At 34.0% G+C, this 20,290-nt stretch overlaps 1 protein-coding gene and 1 long non-coding RNA gene across 3 annotated transcripts; one reads left to right on the top strand and one right to left on the bottom strand.

Moving 5' to 3' along the window:
* The first annotated feature begins 7,599 nt into the window (after positions 1-7,599).
* Positions 7,600-12,120, top strand: LOC144550684 (uncharacterized). The gene is made up of 4 exons (XM_078298660.1): positions 7,600-7,707; positions 9,882-10,442; positions 10,566-10,790; positions 11,500-12,120. Exons 1-4 carry the CDS (start codon positions 7,600-7,602, stop codon positions 12,118-12,120), a joined length of 1,515 nt encoding a protein of 504 aa, XP_078154786.1.
* A 2,991-nt stretch (positions 12,121-15,111) lies between these two features.
* On the bottom strand, positions 15,112-17,363 carry LOC144549259 (uncharacterized). Of its 2 annotated transcripts, XR_013509643.1 has the most exons (3): positions 17,197-17,363; positions 16,276-16,364; positions 15,112-15,439 (listed from the first exon to the last, which is right to left on the bottom strand). It is a non-coding gene; the product is annotated as an uncharacterized LOC144549259 (long non-coding RNA). The 2 variants fall into 2 exon arrangements; XR_013509642.1 differs by lacking the exon at positions 15,112-15,439 and having other exon boundaries at positions 16,275-16,364.
* Positions 17,364-20,290: the final 2,927 nt, after the last annotated feature.

Genomic DNA, 20,290 nt, shown 5'->3' with positions numbered 1-20,290 from the left:
CTAAAACTGCTCAATCATTGTAATCTCAGCCTTCAGACTTTATGAGCGTAAGATTTATTACTAACATGGAAAAAATAATAAGTGGTCTATTATTTGTGCCTTTGAATTGGATATTTAATCAGTTAGTGATGCATGAAGTGACTTTTGAATCATAATCAATAACCCATATTCGAAATATTTTTATTTTTTTTCAACAACACACCAAGAAATATTTTAATTTTTATCTGAATTATTTGTTGCAGTCTTTCTAAAAAATCATATTATATAGTATTTTATCTATTTTTAAAGAAATATATAAAATATTTATAATATTCCAATACAAAAAATAAATAAATTATAACATTTTATGTTTAATTAAAAAAATAAAAATAAAACCTAAAGCCGTGAACTTAATTTCCGGTTTTATGAGAAAAAATCTATTTTGAGTTCTAAACCACAATTTTAATTTCCAATTGTACAAAACTGTGAATTTGTTCTGCAGTTTTGAGAAGGCTAAAACATAAATTAAATTTGTAGTTTGGGCCAAAAACTGTGAATTAAAATTGTGGTTTAGACATTTTTTTTAAATATTGTCAAACATGATGTAGAATTCAATTTTTGTTAATATTAATAAAAACTTCAATTTTAAATACATTTTTTTTATCATGCACAATACATATTTGAAATGTTTTCAGGAGCGGGACTAGAAATTTTGAAGGGGGGCTAATCTATAAAATACATAATATGTAAAAAAAAGGCAAAAAAAATGTGATTAGTGAGAATTGAACTCATGACTTGACAAATATTAAATAAAACTCTTACCACCAGACTATAAGCATATAGTTGTCATTTTATGAAGGGAAGCTAGATGATATAAAAAATTAAAAAAAACATAAGTTAAATTAAATTTTACTATACATAATTTAAAAATTTAAAATTATAAGAGTTACGTAACACCATCTGACATACATGTAGACTTGAGTGTTTTTAAAAAAAAAAAAATCAAATAGAGCAGCGTATTCCTGAAGTTAGATTGATGTGACAATAACAATAATTCTTGTCTGCGTAGCTTTCAAGTCAAACTTATTGAGTAGCTTCTTGAGTAAAAGGGGAAGATTATTTCTCCATCCAACATCTGTTAGTCATTTTCTATTCTTATTTAGTAGACCTCGAGATCTGCCATTGGTTTAACTAATGAATTAAATACGGTTGGATGGGGTTTGAACACAATTCGTATCCTCTCCATTAACTCAAAAGGAAATCTGTTGAGTTAATGCATCTTGACTAGAGTATTAATAATACCCGGGTTGGGTATACCCGACCATACCCGCCCGTGCCCTCCGCCCGGGGTACCAGTGCCCGAGCCCGGGTATGGGTCGGGTACTCGGGTACGCGGGTACGGGCAAAAACCGGACCGGACCCATTTTTTTGGACCAATACCCGACCATATCCTATCCGACCATACCCGTACCCGACTATACCCGTACCCTAGTACCCGAGTACCCGACTATACCCATACCCGACTTTACCCTACCCGGGTACCCGTCTACCCTTACCCGTACCCGTACCCTTATACCCGACCCAAATTCAAACCCCAAATTCAAATTTCCCCCCAAACCCTTAATTTCTATTTTTAAAAATCCGTTTTTTAATTTCTGTTTTTAAAATTCTGTTTTTATTTCTCTTTTTTAATTTCTGTTTTTAAATTTCTGTTTTTAAAATTCTGTTTTTATTTCTGTTTTTTAATTTCTGTTTTTTAATTTCTGTTTTTCCATTTCTGTTTTTAAATTTCTGTTATTAAAATTCTCTTTTTATTTCTGTTTTTTAATTTCTGTTTTTAAAATTATGTTTTTATTTCTGTTTTTTAATTTTTGTTTTTTAATTTTTGTTTTTAAAATTCTGTTTTTATTTCTGTTTTTTAATTTCTGTTTATTAATTTATGTTTTAAAAATTCTGTTGTAATTTCTGTTTTTTTTATTTATATTTTATTATTTTAAAGTAAAAAAAAACACATAACAAAAACAGAAAAAAAAAATATCAAGAAAGAAAATGGAAACAAATGAAAAAAAAAACGAAAAAAAACAAGAAAAAAACAGCAAAAAAAATAAAATAAATACCCGTACCCGTACCCGCCCTACCCGTCAATGGTACACGGGTATAGGACGGGTAGGGTACGGTTTTTGAAAAATATACCCGACCATACCCGTACCCGAATACCCTTGTACCCGTCCTACCCGTACCCGTACCCATCCCGTATATACCCGGGGTACCCGTACCCGCCCGACCATTAATACCCTAATCTTGACTATCCGATCAGGTTTAAGATTCATACAAATTAGATTCGTACTAATATAAAATGGCTCCTATATTATAGGCAGAAGTCGAATTGACTTCATTTAAAATCAAACGGTTGAGATTCATTTACTCAAAATATTATCTTATGAGTTAATGCAGAGGATAAGCATTCGTTTGAACAGAGGCATACCTATATAGTCTTAGGAGGGCAGCTGCTCCTCTCTGGATTTGAATTTTAGTGGAGAACTGAACGTTCCGATCGACTGTGCCTTCTTCTGAAAAAAAAAATTGCCCCCCTCTCAATGTTTGATTTGTAATTCGAGTTAAATTTAGAGTCAAAATTAAAATAATTTTTTTGAATTAGAATTATAAGTTAGAAAATTAGAAATTACAAGTCAGAGTATTGAAAAATATAATTTAAAGCATTATTTTTTATCGAGTACCTAATTAGTCCCCCCCGCCCGCCGCGCAATGAAAATTCTAAGTCCGCCCTTGAATTTGAAGAATATGTTTTGAAGATTTATGCAGCATGAATTTAATACATCGAACCGTCTCGAGCTGCGTAACGTATTTACACGAACTCTTTTAAATTGACATCACAAAATTATGAGATTTTTTACTATATACATTCATTTATTGTTAAAAGAAATGAGGTGCTTTTTTTTCCTTAAAAAAATAGTCTTATCTTTTTTTATCAAGTTAATTCAATGGACCCTCTATTGTTCTATTTTGGTGAGAGTGATAAGGAGTAGGTAAGTTTATTTTTTTAAGATATACTTTATTACAAGTTGCTTTATTTTTTTATCGGTGGCTTTCTAGAATGCTTTATGTACTCTAGAATTATTTATCATGAAACATTATTTGTACAAATGCAAATCTTTTTATGTATTTGTAATTTGAAAAAGAAAAACTTATCAAATTATTTCGATAGAGGCTTATTAGTTTAACCAATATTTGTAAATTAAATATGCTGCCCTATTTAACCAATATTTTTATGTGTATATATATCATGAGTGTGACTATCGGTCCAAATTTCAAATTTCAAAATCTAAAAAGTCGATCTAAATCGTTAGATGTGATCTCTATATTGAAATGTGCTTGGAGACCAAATTTTACATTTTTCTGATTTTTTTTTTTACTATTTATTAAGCCACTTTGAAAATTGCTGATCCAACGGTGGCTTAACAAAACAGTAAAATCAGAAGCCACAGTTGGATCAGCGATTTTCAAAATGGCTTAATAAATAGTAAAAAAATTCAAAAAAATGTAAAATTTGGTCTCCAAGAACATTTCAATATATAGATCACATCTAACGGTTTAGATCAACTTTTTGGATTTTAAAATTTGAAATTTGGACCGGTAACACTTCGCCCGAAGTGCTACCGAAAGCATATTAGTCACACTCTATATATCATATTTATGTATATATCATACAGGGGCGGATCTTAAGCCAATTAAAAGGTGGCTAAGCCACCTCTATGATTTTAAAATATAAGTTATATATACTAAGATTTAGTTAAATTTTATTTTTTTTGGAACATTTTATATAGTCTAGCTCCCCTTATAAATGGTCACATATTAACTTTAGTCTAGTGGTAAGAACTTATGTAATGTTGGGAAGAGCTTGGATTTAATTTCCACTAGCCACAATTTTTGTATTTTAATTTTTAGTCCCCCTTCCCTTAAGATTTTTTAGTTCCACCTCTGATATCATACATGTGTGTGTGTGTGTAAAGAGAGACGTCAAAACTAATAAGAGTAAATAAGAGATAGAGATAAGAAGAGGGAGGGGGAAAAATGAGGGCCTCACAAGAACATTTAATTAATAATTTTTAGAATAAGGACATTAATGTTTGATTGAAAATATTCAAAGTAAAGGACATTAACTCACAAGATGGACAAACTGACGAAGAAATATTGTCTGAATAAATGAATGGAAGGACAAAAAAAAGAGACGTCGAGGTTGGAGGAATATGAAAATTTCGATTATTTATTGTCTAATTCTTCTTTTTCTTTAAATTCGTACAAATATCACTTTTCCCCAGTACTCCCTTCCCCTTGCACTTCCAAAATTTCGATTATTTCTTGTCTAATTCTTCTTTTTCTTTAAATTCGTACAAATATCACTTTTCAACGAAAGTACATGAAAGAATATGAAAATAAAAAAAAGGAGAGAAACGATTTTTTTTTCTTAATTAGAGTCTCCCCCAATTAAGGCTTCGTTCCCCAGTACTGATGCAGCATGCTACGTACCTGTCAGAAGTTACATTAATTAAATATAATTAAACACATGAATTATTGACCTGCAGACTCCACTATAAAATATTCTTCATCATGCGTTAAGTTACGTTATATAAATATAGCACGTATTGATTTTCAGACTACACAATAAAATCCGATTTTTTTAAAAATACCCATTTAATAAATAAATTAAATTAAAATATCCAAGTTTCAACAAAATTTATAAAAATACCCCCCCCCCCGCGGATAATATCCGCGCTCCGGAATAAATATTCCCCCCCGCGGATATTATCCGCGCCCCGGACTGTAAATTACCCCCCGCGGCACACGAATCTTGAAGCAAACCCGCGGCTCCGAATTTTTGCTTCCAAGCGCGGAAATTATCCGCGGGCCGACCCCTTTATTTTCAGATCCGAAACACAGATCTTGAAGCACTCTTTCTTCTCCAAACCCTGACCTGACCTCTGTCCGCGCGTTGGCCCCTTGCTCCGCCGAATCCCACCCGCCAGCACTCCCTTCCTCCGCCAAAACCTATCCGTATTCAGGTTTCAATGCAGCTTTTATCCCCTTGTGTTGGTCTGATATAACACATACGAATCTATTAACACCAATCACATTAATCCTAAGCCAATGTAAGAACCATCCCCAATTATCTTCATTCTCCTTTTGCACAATTGCAAATGCTAGGGGTAGCAATTGGTTCTCGGCATCATAGCCGCAAGCCATCAAAAGTCTTCCCTCATACCGCCCAGAAAGGAAGGCTGCATCTATACTGATCACCGGCCTTAGGTAACCAAATGCGGTGATGCATGGTCCGTAAGCCCATGCCACGGCCACGAATTCCACAACACCTTGCTTGACCAGTCCTGTATCTTTATCGAAGCTCGGCTTGGTCCGAAATAGGTGCCTCGAGCCAGGATTCTTGTCACATATCCCGAGAAGTAATAGTTTCACAAAGTTGTACGACTCCTCCCAACTCCCAAATTGCCGGGCTACTGCAAGCTCGCGACCTCTCCAAAGTTTGTTGTACTTCGGGGTTATACTGCCAAACCTAACTTTCACGCAGTGTGCCACACTCCGGATGCTCATAGTGGGGTTTTCCTTAATGTTAGGCCCGATGATATCTGCGATAATTGATGCCGTCAATTGTGCATGGTCGATCCTGGTGTACTCAGATGTGCATGTGTGAGCCGTGTCTTGCTCAGTTATCTTCCATGTATCTCCAATTTTTGTTGCTCTTGCCTTCAGTTTAAAACGACAACCCGAAGTGCGGCATCTAATTTCTAGCTTGGATGTGTCACTTCTCTTCGTATATATCTCTTGGTTCTTGTCAACATGGTACTCTCTGATCTTTTTCGTCAGTTGCTTTTTGTTGGCGAAGAATTGGCCTGCTGCGAGCTCACTCTTGTATTCAATCCGATGACCATAGTAAGAAACATCTGCTTCTTGAAAAGCAGATGTGTCATTGAAGTTTAGGAACGGGTGAGTCTCAGAACGGCCACTTAACGGCATATCTCTATTTTGCCTCACAGTTGGCTGTGTGTATTCTTCTTCATCTTCTTCATCTTCCTCATCTACTTCATCATCCAAGTCTCCTTCCCCCCATTCATCCCCAGTTTGCAGATTCTCATCCGGTACCTCGTTCATAAATTCAAATTCTGACTCATTTGGATCTTCATGTACTGGTGGCGGTCTGGGGTGAGGATTTGGTTCAGGTCCAGGTAAGGATGGAGAACCTACGGATATAGGTGGGATAAAAGGTGGACATTGTGGTTGGGGTTGGATAAAAGGTGGAGATTAGGGTGAATTACTGTATATTTCTGGTTCTGGTTCTAGTACTGGCATTGGTTCGGGTACGAATAGAGGAGTGTGTGGTTCATAATTTGGTTGATAATTTGCTACAGCCAAATTTTGGGATGAACATCTAGCTCCTGACTCTCTGTTAATTCGGCATGCAAAAACTTCCAACAGAGGATCACCGGACCTCACAACCTTCCTAAGCAGGCCTCTAAATGCTCCTTCATCTCGCAATGTGATTCTGAGATACTTTCCTGCTTGGAGCATACGGGCCTGTATTTCTAATTTCCAGTGATTCCTATTGTAGCCGCTTGCTTCATAAATAAGCGAATGCAACTCCTCGAATGAGAAATTTTCTTCAACCCAATACGTATTTACTGGAGGTTTGGAGTAACGTACACCATACTGATCATTTATGAATTTCCCTCCAAAATGTAATGAAATTCCAATAGACATTGCCAATGAACTACATTCGTAAATGTCAAATATTTGGTCAGTTTACTAATTTCAATTGTCAACAGTATTTAGGAACGGTATATATGAACAGTATTTAAACAGTGATTGAACAGTGAATATGAACAGTAACTCTACAGTACATATGAACAGGGCATATGAACAGTATTTGGGAACAGTAATTCTACAGTGTTTGCACAGTACATATGAACAGTAATTCTACAGTGTTTGAACAGTACATATGAACAGTGAACAAACAGGTGTGAATAGTGCATAAAAAGTGCGTGAACAGTGAATACGTATACGTACATTATAAAAACAGTGCATGAAAAGAAAATACACATAAATAGTAAATACGTGAACAGTGCATACCTGAGTTACGATGCCTTTTCCTTCTCTCCCTCTTCTTCTCCTCTCTTTCTCTTTCTGAAATCTTTCTCCTTCTCCTTCTCTCTCTCTCTCTAAGGAGAGAATTTATAAGAAAAAATTGCAGCAAAAAAAAAAAAATATTAAACGGCCCGGAGCGCGGATATTATCCGCGGGGGGGATTTTTTAATCCGGGGCGCGGATAATATCCGCGGGGGGGAATATTTATTCCGGAGCGCGGATATTATCCGCGGGGGGGTATTTTTATAAATTTTGTTGAAACTTGGATATTTTAATTTAATTTATTTATTAAATGGGTATTTTTAAAAAAATCGGCAATAAAATCTTCCTCAACAATATTCTATCCTCATCCGCAAAAGAGTAAGAGCAACTCAATCTAAACGTGATAGTATAATGGCCACTCCATCCTCCCAAAGCGAATTTTTTTTCGAAAAATTAGGCCGCAAAATGGTACGCTCCCTTATGCCGGCTGATATTTTCATGGCAGCAATAGAAGGCAACAGTGATGTATTATTACGACGTTTTGGATTGATAGCCGAACCAAGAGACATTCAGGTAATATTTCACAAACTATTTCTTGCTTCTATAGTGTCGGGGCGGTTAGGGAGCTGTCCATGGTTCGACCGGGTCAAGTCTGATCCGGTCGGATTTTTTCAAACCACTAGGTGCGTACGTAATAGTTGTCTTAAAAAGTATATGTACGGAGCCCACTCTTTTTATGCAATAACTTTTTGCGAGTGTTAGGTTGCAAAGTTTTAGTCTCCTTGGATGTTTAAGTTAGCTGAACAGTAGTGTCTTAGACAGATTTAGAGTATTTTCTTTTAACTTTTTTAGAGCAAATTCTTAAGTCGATAAAAACTCAGACTTAAAGTAGAGTGCCTCCTTAGAACTCCTCCTTAGCACCTTTATACACTTTAATCTTCATCGTTCTAAGTCAAGATTAACCAAACAACTCTTCCTTAACACAACTTAAACTCTTAAGCAACACTCTAATTCTCCCATGCATTTATTTTGGTACGGTTCCATGATACGGTACCATGTGGAACCACTCTCGAGTAAAATAACGACTAATATTATCCTTAACATACGAGTTAATTTTGTTTTGCAAATCCTGTAATAGAAAAAGATATATTTATCAAATAAAAACAGCAACGAATTGTGTGAATTGCTTAATTTACTGTGAAATTCTTTTATTGGCAAATCCTGCCCGCTAGTTACTATATCTATTTGCAAATCAATTTATAAATGGCTCAATTTTGGAGGCGTTAAGGATCCGACAACGGATAAAATTTGGAAACCAAAGATACCATTTAAATATTCCTAGCTACAATAAAGGCAACGGAGATGTTTTAAGTACGAGTTCTTAATTTTGTTTTCTATGAGCAGAGGAGTTCTTAATGGAAAATAAAAGGACACTTTCTTTAAAATAAAAATTATACTTGTTGATTCAATTTTAACCGGAATTTTTAATTATACTATTTTGTCAAAAAATATATATATATATATATTTTTTTTTTATTTTGAGTTTTTACTCAGGCCGCACCGGCGTTCTGCGGACTAAAAAATTGAGATCCGCACAATACCGATGCAGCCCCAGCCAGGAGGCCGCAAAATGCTAATGCAGCCCTATATAATATAGAGTTGGTTTCTTTGTCAGTGCACAAATCCAAGCTAACCAAATTTCATTTTTTTTTTTTTTTTTTATGTACCCCGGGTCCGAAGCTACCATCCATAAAGGGTGGTATTTGACGTAAGTGCACAAATTCCAAAGCTAAGGCTTTAAACAAAAATTGAACAGGCCGCATCGGCATTGTGCTGATCTCATCTTTGGAGCCGTAGAATACTAGTGTGGTCTGGGTTGAATTTGAATTCCTTCAAAACAGAGGGTTTTTTTTTTTTTTAAATGGTATAATTAAAAATTTTGGCAATTTTAAAAATAACTAAATAAAGATTAAATAAAAAGATTTCGGCTATTAATATCCACTCCAAAAAAAATATTCAGCCTTTGTTTATGAAAAAGTGACTGGTACAATTCAAGAGACAATATTAGTTTATTTCTATTTATCAATGAATGGCCAATTTGCAATGGTTTTACCAGTGATGGACTGGCGGTACCAGAACTGTTACTGTGTACCAGTATTTGATAGAAATTGGTTTACAAAAGAAACTAGGAGAAATTAATAGAAAGAGGCTTAAGCTTCAAATTTGATACCTTAGAAAAAAAACTCAGTAGTAACTAAAGGAAAACAAGTGAAATTATTCAACAAAAGAAAACCAGTAAAAAACGAAGAAGTCAAAAAGAGAAATCCAGGTAATATTTCGCAAACTATTTCTTGTTTATATTTGTAATCCACATATCTAAACAGGGAAGCCCACAGGGACGACACATGCCTGCGTTGTGACATAATTAAACTAGTAGACAGATGGGAGCAAACTGAAAGCTTCTTCTACGGTCCAATTTTGCCCTGGTATTCATGATCGGAAATAGCTGTCCTAAAATGTAAAAACCCGACCATCTCATAGTATTTTGCAACCTTAGAAGGACTATATTACTACTTTTGATGGATAGGGTTAAATGATTTTAATGCTTCTAAGCTGATCTATTGTCAGGGAGATGTATCCTTAGTTATCTCCCCTATCTTATTTTCTCAATCAAAGAGAAGATGATATATTTGAAATATATATGTTTAATTTTGATGCTTTCATGAAATTTTACATTTTCTAATCAGGTAACAATAGAGGTCTCTGATTCTGCTCTCCAACAATTAATAAGCACAAAAAACCTGATTGTGGAAACCGAGCTCCAAAGTGTAACGAGTTCTGGAGACACTGTTCTTCACTTGCTTGTTACTAGGAGGCACAATGAGCTCGCTTTGAAGGTATTTCAAAGAGATATGTCCCTGTTGAAAGAGAAGAACAAGATGTCAGAGACACCTCTTCACTGTGCTGCTAGGGCTGGCAACAGCCAGGCCATCTTGTACTTCAGTCAAAATGGTTATGAACTTGTCAAGGATGTGCTAGAAGAAATAAATGAAAATGGAGACACCGCCATGCACGTTGCCACCAAACACGGCCATATAGATTGCGGAAAAAAGCTTTTGTGGTTAAATCATGAAATATTATACAAGGTCAACAATGAAATGTTATCTCCAATTCACATAGCTATAACTAAAGGATATACTGAGATTGTAAAATACATGTTAGCTGTTGACCCTACAGTAGGACGCACCAAATTTCCTGCTGAAGTATTTCCAGTTCATTTAACCGCACTTGCAGGCAAAGCTGAACTGGTAATACTTTTCATAGAAAGGTACCCTGATCTGGAAAAGTTGTTTGATTCTCGTGGAAGAAATATTTTTCACATTGCAGCGGAAAAGAACAACAAAATCCTTTTTTTAGAAATATTTAAAAAGTCATTCGCAAATAAAAAAATGGTGGGAAGAATGAATAATGCGGTGGATTATGATGGAAATACACCAATGCACATTGCAGCAAAGAAGGGGCACACCTCAATTGTAAGAGCTATTTGGCAAGCGAAGAGGAGTTGCATTGGCATCGTCGTTGCAGAAAAAATCCTAGACAATGAAGGGTTAACACCATTCAAAGTCTCCCTGAAGCAACTGGAAGAATCTAGTGAGGTATGCCTAAATTGACAGACACGTCACAAAATTATTTCTTGTTAATTTTACTTAACTAGTGTGTTGCTACCAACTACTGAACTACCAATCGCGGAAAACATACACTGGCTAATTAGATAGTTAGGTTATATGTAATAGATTCAGTGTCAACACCAACGCGACTGAATGCACGTAGTATAAGCAATTCTACATTTTTTTTTGAAGGTCAGAAGCATAAGCTTCAACGTATATATTTATAAAAAAAAGCTATTTACAGCAGGTTCGTGTTGCAGGCCTTATAACGTGGCACCACCGTATACCCCCTTCTTACTAGGACCTCCTGCATGAGAATTCTGTTATCGAATACTAACCAGAGGAATATTTTAATTCTACATATATATATTATGATGCATAAAGAACAATAGATATACTGTTTTTCTAGTCTCAGAATTGTGGTACCAAAAATACTACTGAACAAATATGAGTCTAAATGTCTAATTATTGTATACCATCTTTTCCCAAAAAAAATATTTGAATTTATCTCGACCGTTCTAAAGTTGTACAGTGTATTGGAAATTTGGAGCATCACCCAATACCACAGATATATATGTTTCTTTTCCCTTTTGCATTTTTTTCTTATTATTACTTGATATCTGTTAGACACATATGTAATAGTAGTTTATTTGTAAAATTTTACAACTATGAACTTGATATCTTTTTTCTCTTACAGCACGTGGATGGTGCAAAGATTAGAAAGTATCTTCGGACTGAAGGTCACAAATTTACAGCTAAGTGGTTTGACGATGTAGTAGGACCATCAATCCCTGATAAATGGGAGAAAATTCAAGTCATCGGACTGGGCTCCGTACTTATCACAACTGTTACATTTGCTGCTGCCTTCACAATTCCCGGAGGTTATGACCAAGAACATGGTACACCAATTCTAGGGAGGAAACATATATTCCGGGCATTTATTATAGCAAACTCCTTGGCATTTATACAAGGATTCTTAAGCTTATTTGCTCTCCTTGGAAATGCTATGGAAGGTCCAACTCCCTCTGCCCTCGCATTTGCAATATATGCATTTATACTGGCAGCGAGTAGTATGGTTGTAGCATTTGGATTGGGAATGTATGTAACACTTGCTCCTGTTTCCTTGCCTCTCGCCATCATCATTCTTGTTGTCACTCTGTTGTTAGCGTCTCCCACCTTGTTTTATGTTGTTTCCATCGGACAAAAATGGATTCGAGTCTTTTATGACATAGTTGAGTATGTAATGTCGAAATCCCGAATTGGGATTATGTATGTTTTGTCTATCGGGATCATCTTAGGTCTGGCATATTTGCTTTAGGAAGCATTTTTTTTCTTATGTTGTTGAATATTTTTAATTACTTTGTAATTGGTTGGATTTTTCATTAATGTATTGATTTTCTTTTCTTAATTTTTCAATGTTTGGACGTTACAGAACTTAATTTTATCGTGAAAGGACTGAATTTTTTACAGAAGCTTTTGTTAATTTACATTGGAAAATTAGTGTCCGGTTAGTTATCAGCAAAATGTATGTGTTCCATTATCGTGCTATGGCCCAAGGCTAACAGGCTAGCCGAGGCAGTCTAGCTGCACTTAGTAAAGGCTTTTAAAGAATTGAAGTTTAAGGTGTCTACTGTGGCCCATATTACTCAGCTAGGAATCATGATATACAGTAAAACAGTAACATGTAAAACATAATATACCGTAATGGACATGTACGCATATATACCCGTGAAATGAATATTTCAATATGTGACATGCAAGCAATTAAGAATGATTGGCATTCCATTTTGTTAATTATTCGGCCAATAGAACATAATAATAATTTTTATTCAGTTAGAATTTATTGTTGCTAAAAGATAAAATATGCGCAGAATAAGATCTGTTATGAACTTACATAGGAATTCGCATCCTCTGGGATATCTCATAACTTTTTGAGTTGAAACGTGGATAATTCGGAGCATTTAAATTATTTATGCACGAATCTCAAAGCACACTAATATTGACCACGTTTTCTAAATAGGAAGCCTGTGTGTATCCACACAAATGGTGTAAATGCTCCAAAATCTATATTTTATTTGAACAAGGGTAGTAACTTGGTTTTTAGCATAATTCTAGATTAAATTATACTAAAATACAAGGAAATTAGTCAAGTATTTGAGGTTAAACCCGTGCTAAAAGTGTGTATAATTGAGGCCACTGTTATCAAAACCGGACCGGACCGGCCGGTTCGACCGGAATAAACCGGAACCGGACAAGTTTACGGTTTGGTTCGCTATTTGGACCGGATATGCAATAGAACCGGATATATTTAATTAAACTGGCCGGTTTATATAAAAAAACGGAGTAAAAGCAAAAAAAAACCGGTTTTATATTGGTTTTTTGTCCATTGTTGTCATGTGACTATTTTCAATTTTGAATGGAAAGGAACAACTTTTGAGGAGAAAAAGGTATCAACTTTTTAGGAAAAAAAGTGAAATCTAATGTATATTATTCTGTGGCTAACTTTGTGTAGTGATTTATATTTTGTAACATATTTTTGTAAACAATTATGTGTTTAAGAATAATTCAACATTTGTTGCAATATTTTTTTTTTATAAACTAAATATTAATTCTAATATGGATCATTAGGGGTTCACTTAGGGGTGCACAAAAAATTCGAGATTCGTGATTCGATTCGAGTTCGATTCGAAAAAGTTCGAAAAAAATTCGATTCGAAAGTAATTCGGTTCGAAATTAATTCAAACCAGTTCGATTCGAAATTACTTCAATTCGAATTCGAACCAGAGCAGATTCGAATCGATTAGGTTCGAATTTTTTTTGGGTTCGAAATGTTCCGCTTCCACAGAGACATGCTGTCGTTGTGCGCCACGTGTAACTTTTTTTGCTTGTGCGCCAAAATACTTTCAAATCCGGGCCTGTAGACCAAATTAGTTCATAGGCATGTAGACCAAATCCGGGCCTGTAGACCAAATAACTTTTTTGTCTCTCTGTCTCTGTGCGCCACGTGCAACTGAATTAATACTCGGCATTAATTCAGCGCCTGGGGAAGAAACAGCGTGATGACTGATGACTCCGGTACAATCAATTATTTTTAGTCCCACACCTCAAACTCAAAAAAATGCATCCCTTGAGAGCTTATAAAAGAAGCTGAAAACATCAATACAAACCAGTTGACTGGGTTTTGATCCGGATGAGGAATAAGAATTGGGTTTTGGTTTTATACCGAGTATCCTTCTCTTATTAAAATTGTTCGATCAGAATCTGGATTATTTTATTAATAAATTAAATAATTTAAATTTAACTGAATTTTTTTTAATTTCGAACTAATTTCGAATCAAATCGAACTGGTTCGAATTATATCGAACTGAATTCGAACTTGTTTGTTAGGTTTGAAATCATTTCAATTTCGAACTGGGTTCGATTCGAATTAATTTCGAATTCGAATTCGAACTTGGGTAGATTCGATTTGGTTCGGTTCGTTTGCAGGCCTAGGTTCACTTGATCACAAAAACTAAAGAATTTCTATGTAGTTATTCAATTTATGAAGTATAAAATATAAAATTTCTTCGATAAAAAAAATATTTCATATTATTTTATTTAATTATTTTACTAATTCTAACAATAAGTTCTACATTTGAGCTACAATAGATATATTATTTTCTAATAAAAAATAATTATTTCTAATATATAAATTTACTTTTATAGTACATTGTTAATATGTATATTGGAAATTTTATTACATAAAACATAATTATTTATAATAATAATTATATCTTATAAATAAATATGCAAGTATTTAAAAAATCAGCAGTTGAACCATCGGTCTGACCAGTGAACTGTTAAACCGGAGCTTTACCGGGTCGACGTCCGGTCTGGTTCTGATAACATTGATTGAGGCTCATCATTAGTCTTATCCTTGCTAAATCTAGAATTTCAGTCAAACGTTTTGGAGACTATGCTGTTTTTTCATTTAGGAATTATCTCAACAAAATTGTCTAAGTATTCTTCTTTCATAAATTTTCAAAATTTCATTTGTTTTCATATGATGACTCTATCTAAACTATACTTGATGCAATCTCAAATAACTAAGTTCAATCATGCAAGACTCTATATCTATAACTAAGTAAAACATCCTGACAAACTGTCACACCCCGAAACAAGGGGTCGTGCAGTTACGCTGTGAATACATAGTTTCCTATATACTCACAAGGCAATTACGAAATATAATTTCCAAACATACATTTTAGATTGCCATAAATTACCATCACAGTAACATTTAAACAAGCTGTTTATAATTCACAATCAATCAGAAAGACAGAAACACGTAAACAATATATTTTTACTTAAGTACCTACAAGAGGGTCTGATGGTAGTATCTGTACAAGAAAACAACTTTACAAATCTACAACCAGATAACATAAACTGTTCTAGTAATATGGCAGATTTCTATACATACAAGGCTTAGTATTTCACAATTATTTTTACATGACAACAAACTCTAGCTGAAAAGGCTGTACAACAAAACAATATACATAGTTTCGACCAGTAATACAAAAGTTGTCATGGTAATATGGCATATCCTATACCTACTCGGCTTACTCCTCACTTGTCGTGCCCGGGCTCTTATTCTTGATTTCCTGAAATAAAAACCCACGAGGGGGAAGAGGGGTGAGAAACTTGTCAACCGTTTCTCAGTGCAGAATTTAAATAGGGCTACTAGATTTATAAGAAATCCATTACCAGAACTAAATAATCACAATATTTCAATATCAAGTTAATTATTCATTAATAATGAATGCAAATGCTCAAGAATGAGATTCAAATGGGATTCAACCAATATCACATTCAAAGACAGTCAAAGAAGTATTATTCAGAATATTTGGACCTAAACTATAAAATTACCAAGTCAGGTTATGAATGACATATATCAGATATCTATCATCTATCATCTTTGACTTAACAGCTCTATATTTTTCTGGTTTATAGTCACACAAACATATCAATTCAGTGAATCAGATTTTCAATAATATATTCCAATAATATGCAACAGATTGTCACCCTTACCAAAAAGTGACAAATAATCATTCAATATACCACAGTTTACTATTCCTGCAATCACAATTTATATTATCCTCTACCCAACCGGTACTGGGTTCAGTTGAGGTCATTCACCGTATGCGCATATGGGTCCTGAATCAAAGTCTAGCGTCGACTCTAGACTTTGCAGTAAACAATAGAATAATCAATTCAATACTGTGGTCCCATTCAATTATCAGAAACGAGAGGACAGACAATCGATAAAACAGTACCAAAATGATAAATCATCACAATTATAACAATTCAAGTATGCTATTATCTTACCTCATGTAAATGATGCAATGATGCTTTCAATCAGAAATTCAACATGCTAATATGCATAGTTATTTAGTTCTTAGAAATAAAAATTTAAGACAAATCCCGTGAACTCCCGCACCTGATCACGTAAGATGCGTAGAGGATCAGCTATCACTAGATTCAGAACTTCAGACGATCTCGCTAAGTCGTGCTCGATAGGATCTATGCCTATGTTAAGATAGCATAGGTGAGTTAGTAAAATAAAATAAAAACAATCTTAATTATATAACCCTAAGCTCCAATATATAAATCATATGCATATTTACATTTCTAATCTATATAACTTTTCTCTTATTAAAGTTTGTATGCTGTCAGGTATCATTTTTTTTTATAACCTAACATATAGTTCCTATAAGTATTTTCCTATATCCAGTGGCATTTAGATTTTCCAAAAATTCATTTGGACCTTGTACATTTCATTTTAAACACACTTATAATTTTTCCCCCGAGTCATGTCTATTGAATTATTTATACACAATTCAGCTAGTGACTTCATCATTAAACATTTCAGTCCCTCTGACAAGGTCAATTCACTAAATTAGGTAATTTTGCAAGTTCAACCCTTAAACTTTAAAATATACTATAACTTAGTATAGACACTGGTACGGAATGGTACCGGTGTCAAGAGGTATAAATTTAATAACTAAATACTTCCAACTCCAGATTTTTAGTAAGAAAATTAGTACAATAAGATATTGGTACGATACTAGGGTTTAAACCGTATTTTCCCTAAATTTCATTTCAGTACCAAATTGGTACAGCAAAGAAAAGGGTATTTGACACTTCAATTTAGCATTGTAACAAATAAAAGAAAGATAACATAATTACCCAAACTAACTGTCAAATCCATATTTGAGTCAATTCAACACAATCATGAAACAAGCTTTATAGGTTCAACTCACTGTGACTCAACACTTGTGCTCTTCTATTAATAAGGTTTCCAAACTCTAATTAATTGAGAGAGGAATTAGAGAATCAACTCAAAGAACTTGAAACTTACTATGCTATATCACCAATTGGGGAAGAAACAGAACTAGCACACCTAGCGGCTTCAATTGCAAAAACGAAATCAAAAGAGAAACCCTAGCGAAATCTAGCTCTAGCGACGGAAGAACTTAGAAATGAGAACAAGGGTTTTAGAGAGAGAGAGACAGAGATATTCGATGAAAAAGCGGTGGTAGAAGTAAAAATGAAATATCTCGGAGGATAGGTATAAGCTTATATTTTCTATTCTATTTAATTGAGCTGCTAACATTTTATTTCCTATAAGGCCTACGGTCCAGTAAGCATATAAATGAATATAACTTTAAAGGTTGTAATTGGTCAATGCATGTATACCATAAGATAGTGTTAAAAATAAATATTCAAAGTTTATAACTTCCCAGTTTTGCATGATTCGGGAAAATTGTAAAAATTAAATTTGAAATACATTTTTTTATAATATATGTATATATAATATAATACATGTATATGTATATATGTAAAGGAGTTTATAAAAAAAATGGAAAATCTCATTTCCGAAAAAAAAAATTCCGGTTTTGGGATAGAGTTTTCGGAAAAAAATTTTCTAGTTATTGATGTTGAAACCGGAAAAAAAAATTCCGGTTTGAATAGTTTTGGAAATAATGTTAGGGTTTAGATTTTTTTTAATTTTATTTATTTTTTGAATATAAATAATAAAATCGGCATATATCACACACACTTTGAAAAGTATCAATATATAAGCGTTGAAGAGAACTACTAAATGTTAAAAGAAACTAATTAACTACGTTTGGATTGACTTAGGTTAGCGCTAATTTAAAAATAGTACTTACCCGTTAGTAATTGGAATGTTAACTCAGATTAATAATTATTCTCACTAACTTCGTGTTTCATCCAAACACAATAATTTAATACGAAAAACACACGATAACATTTATCATGATTAATTATATATCATGACCGTATGCTTAAAACAACTTATGTTAAATATTGTTAACTCGGTGTTGATGGCATCTAGAACATACATGTTGAAAGGAAACTAACTAATAAAATATTTACAATTAGATATATAATGTATTTAAAACATCTTCATTAATTATTCTAAGGTCCGGAATAACAATCTACAACGAATTTTATGCAATAACTGAGCAAGGTTAATTAAAAGAGATTTCTCGTAATAGAAGTTCATAGGCGGAATAGTAACAATATTCACATTTTATTTGTGAATAAAATGTTTTTTTTTTTAGTGTTTTTGAATCAAACGACGAATTATTCGGTTGATCGAATTATTTGTAAATAAAATACAAATAAACAAAATTTATGAATTATTCGCGAATAAAATACACAAAATATGAGAATTTTTTTTTTGCTCTCTTGTGGGACCAAAGTATTTATGAATCACGAATTTTTGAGCCGGCTAAATCGAACCCGAATAATTCATTTGTCACTACGATAGACAGTGCATGTAAGAGTCTGTATCATCTGCAAGTGCCGTATAAGTGGGACTTGTAAATTTACGGTCTAGATTTACTTCCATCAGGATGAAACTCAATCCGGTGCGTATTTAGAAATAGAGGGTGCGCTTTAAAATGCGCAACGGACTGTTATCTGCACAAATGTTAAAGTTATCCGTACTAAAGTCATACGAATCGGACGACTTCGGTTCGGTCAGATCGAGATTGAATTAAAATTATTTTGCACTTAGATCTGCACGAGCGAATTCGGTCTGATCTCCGTAGAACCCGCCCCGCTTATACGAATGAGATAATGAGAGAGAGATGGTTGTCATTGGCTCATTGCAAAACGTGCAAACCGGAGCCGTGGAACTCTCTCTGGATTAATGCAACTGTTTGTTTGTTTGATTGATTAAATGTCTGGACCTCGACAACGTCAACCAGCTCATCTAATTAGCAATTCCTACATAATTACAAATGCGTCCTCCAAAATATTTCTTTCTCAAACATGCTCAATTTCAAATACCTCTTCAAAATGTGAGATATAATGATGAAATGAATTCGTATCACCCAGGGAAACAGAATATTCCTGTTTGGATCTGGACCGTCGGATCAGAAACTGCAAGACAATTAAAACAGCTCCGTATATTTCATCTTGAATCAGATTGATCTAAATTTCGATCAGACAATCGTGATCCAAACAGAAATATTACGTTACCTTAGAGGATATGGATTCTAATGAAAATCCTTATATAACAGGAGAACAAATTTGGTCTGATGAACTATAGAATCATCTGTTCCACTTTAAAATTTGTACACACAAAAATTAACGTAAGCGCACAAATCTTAAAGTGGATCGAACGATCCAGAAGCCCATCAAATCTAAAGTAGAATTGTACTTGCTCTACCCGCAATCTAAATATACAACTACCATAACGTCATACTATTCTACATAAAAAAAATTAGTTCCAACTTTACTTCAAAAATAGTTCGTTTTAAAAATTATTTAACATAGAATTTTTCATCTTTCTTCAAAAATCTCTATTTGCATGAGCAGACTTGGAGCATTTGTAATGGCGTAAACAAATTAATCCCTTTTTCAAGATGTTACAAAGATCGATAACATATTATTGAAATGTTAGATCAACAAAAGAGATAAAAAAAATGATTTTTTTCTTAAGCTTTAAAGAATATTAGAATATTCAAGGTATTTTGAATTTAATCAAATTTCAAAATTTTCGCTCACGTTAAAATTTATAAAAAAGTTCATATCCAAATTCAAGGTATTACATGCCACTGTATCTCTTCTGCTAATACAAAAAAGTATTTGAATAAGGGAGAGGGGGGTGTCCGATGGGCATCGGACCAAATCCGGTTCGATGGGGGGTTTAAACCGTCAGATCTGCTTTAGGATTCGTGTCTACGGATTTTAAAGCAGACGCGAAATTGCGGGTGCGAATCCTAAAGCAGATCTGACGGTTTAAACCCCCCATCGAACCGAATTTGGTCCGATGCCCATCGGAAACCCCCCTCTCCCTTTGAATAAATATAGGTTGAAAACCTTCTTCTTCTTTTTTAAAAAAAGGAACTCTGGTTTCTATAAGGCAGACAATTTGAGGATAAACAATAGCCGATTTAAATAATATCCTGGACTAATTT

This window comes from Carex rostrata, chromosome 2, assembly GCF_964058835.1.
Source record: "Carex rostrata chromosome 2, lpCarRost1.2, whole genome shotgun sequence".
Lineage (NCBI taxonomy): Eukaryota > Viridiplantae > Streptophyta > Magnoliopsida > Poales > Cyperaceae > Carex > Carex rostrata.
This window is presented reverse-complemented; position numbering and strand designations above follow the sequence as displayed.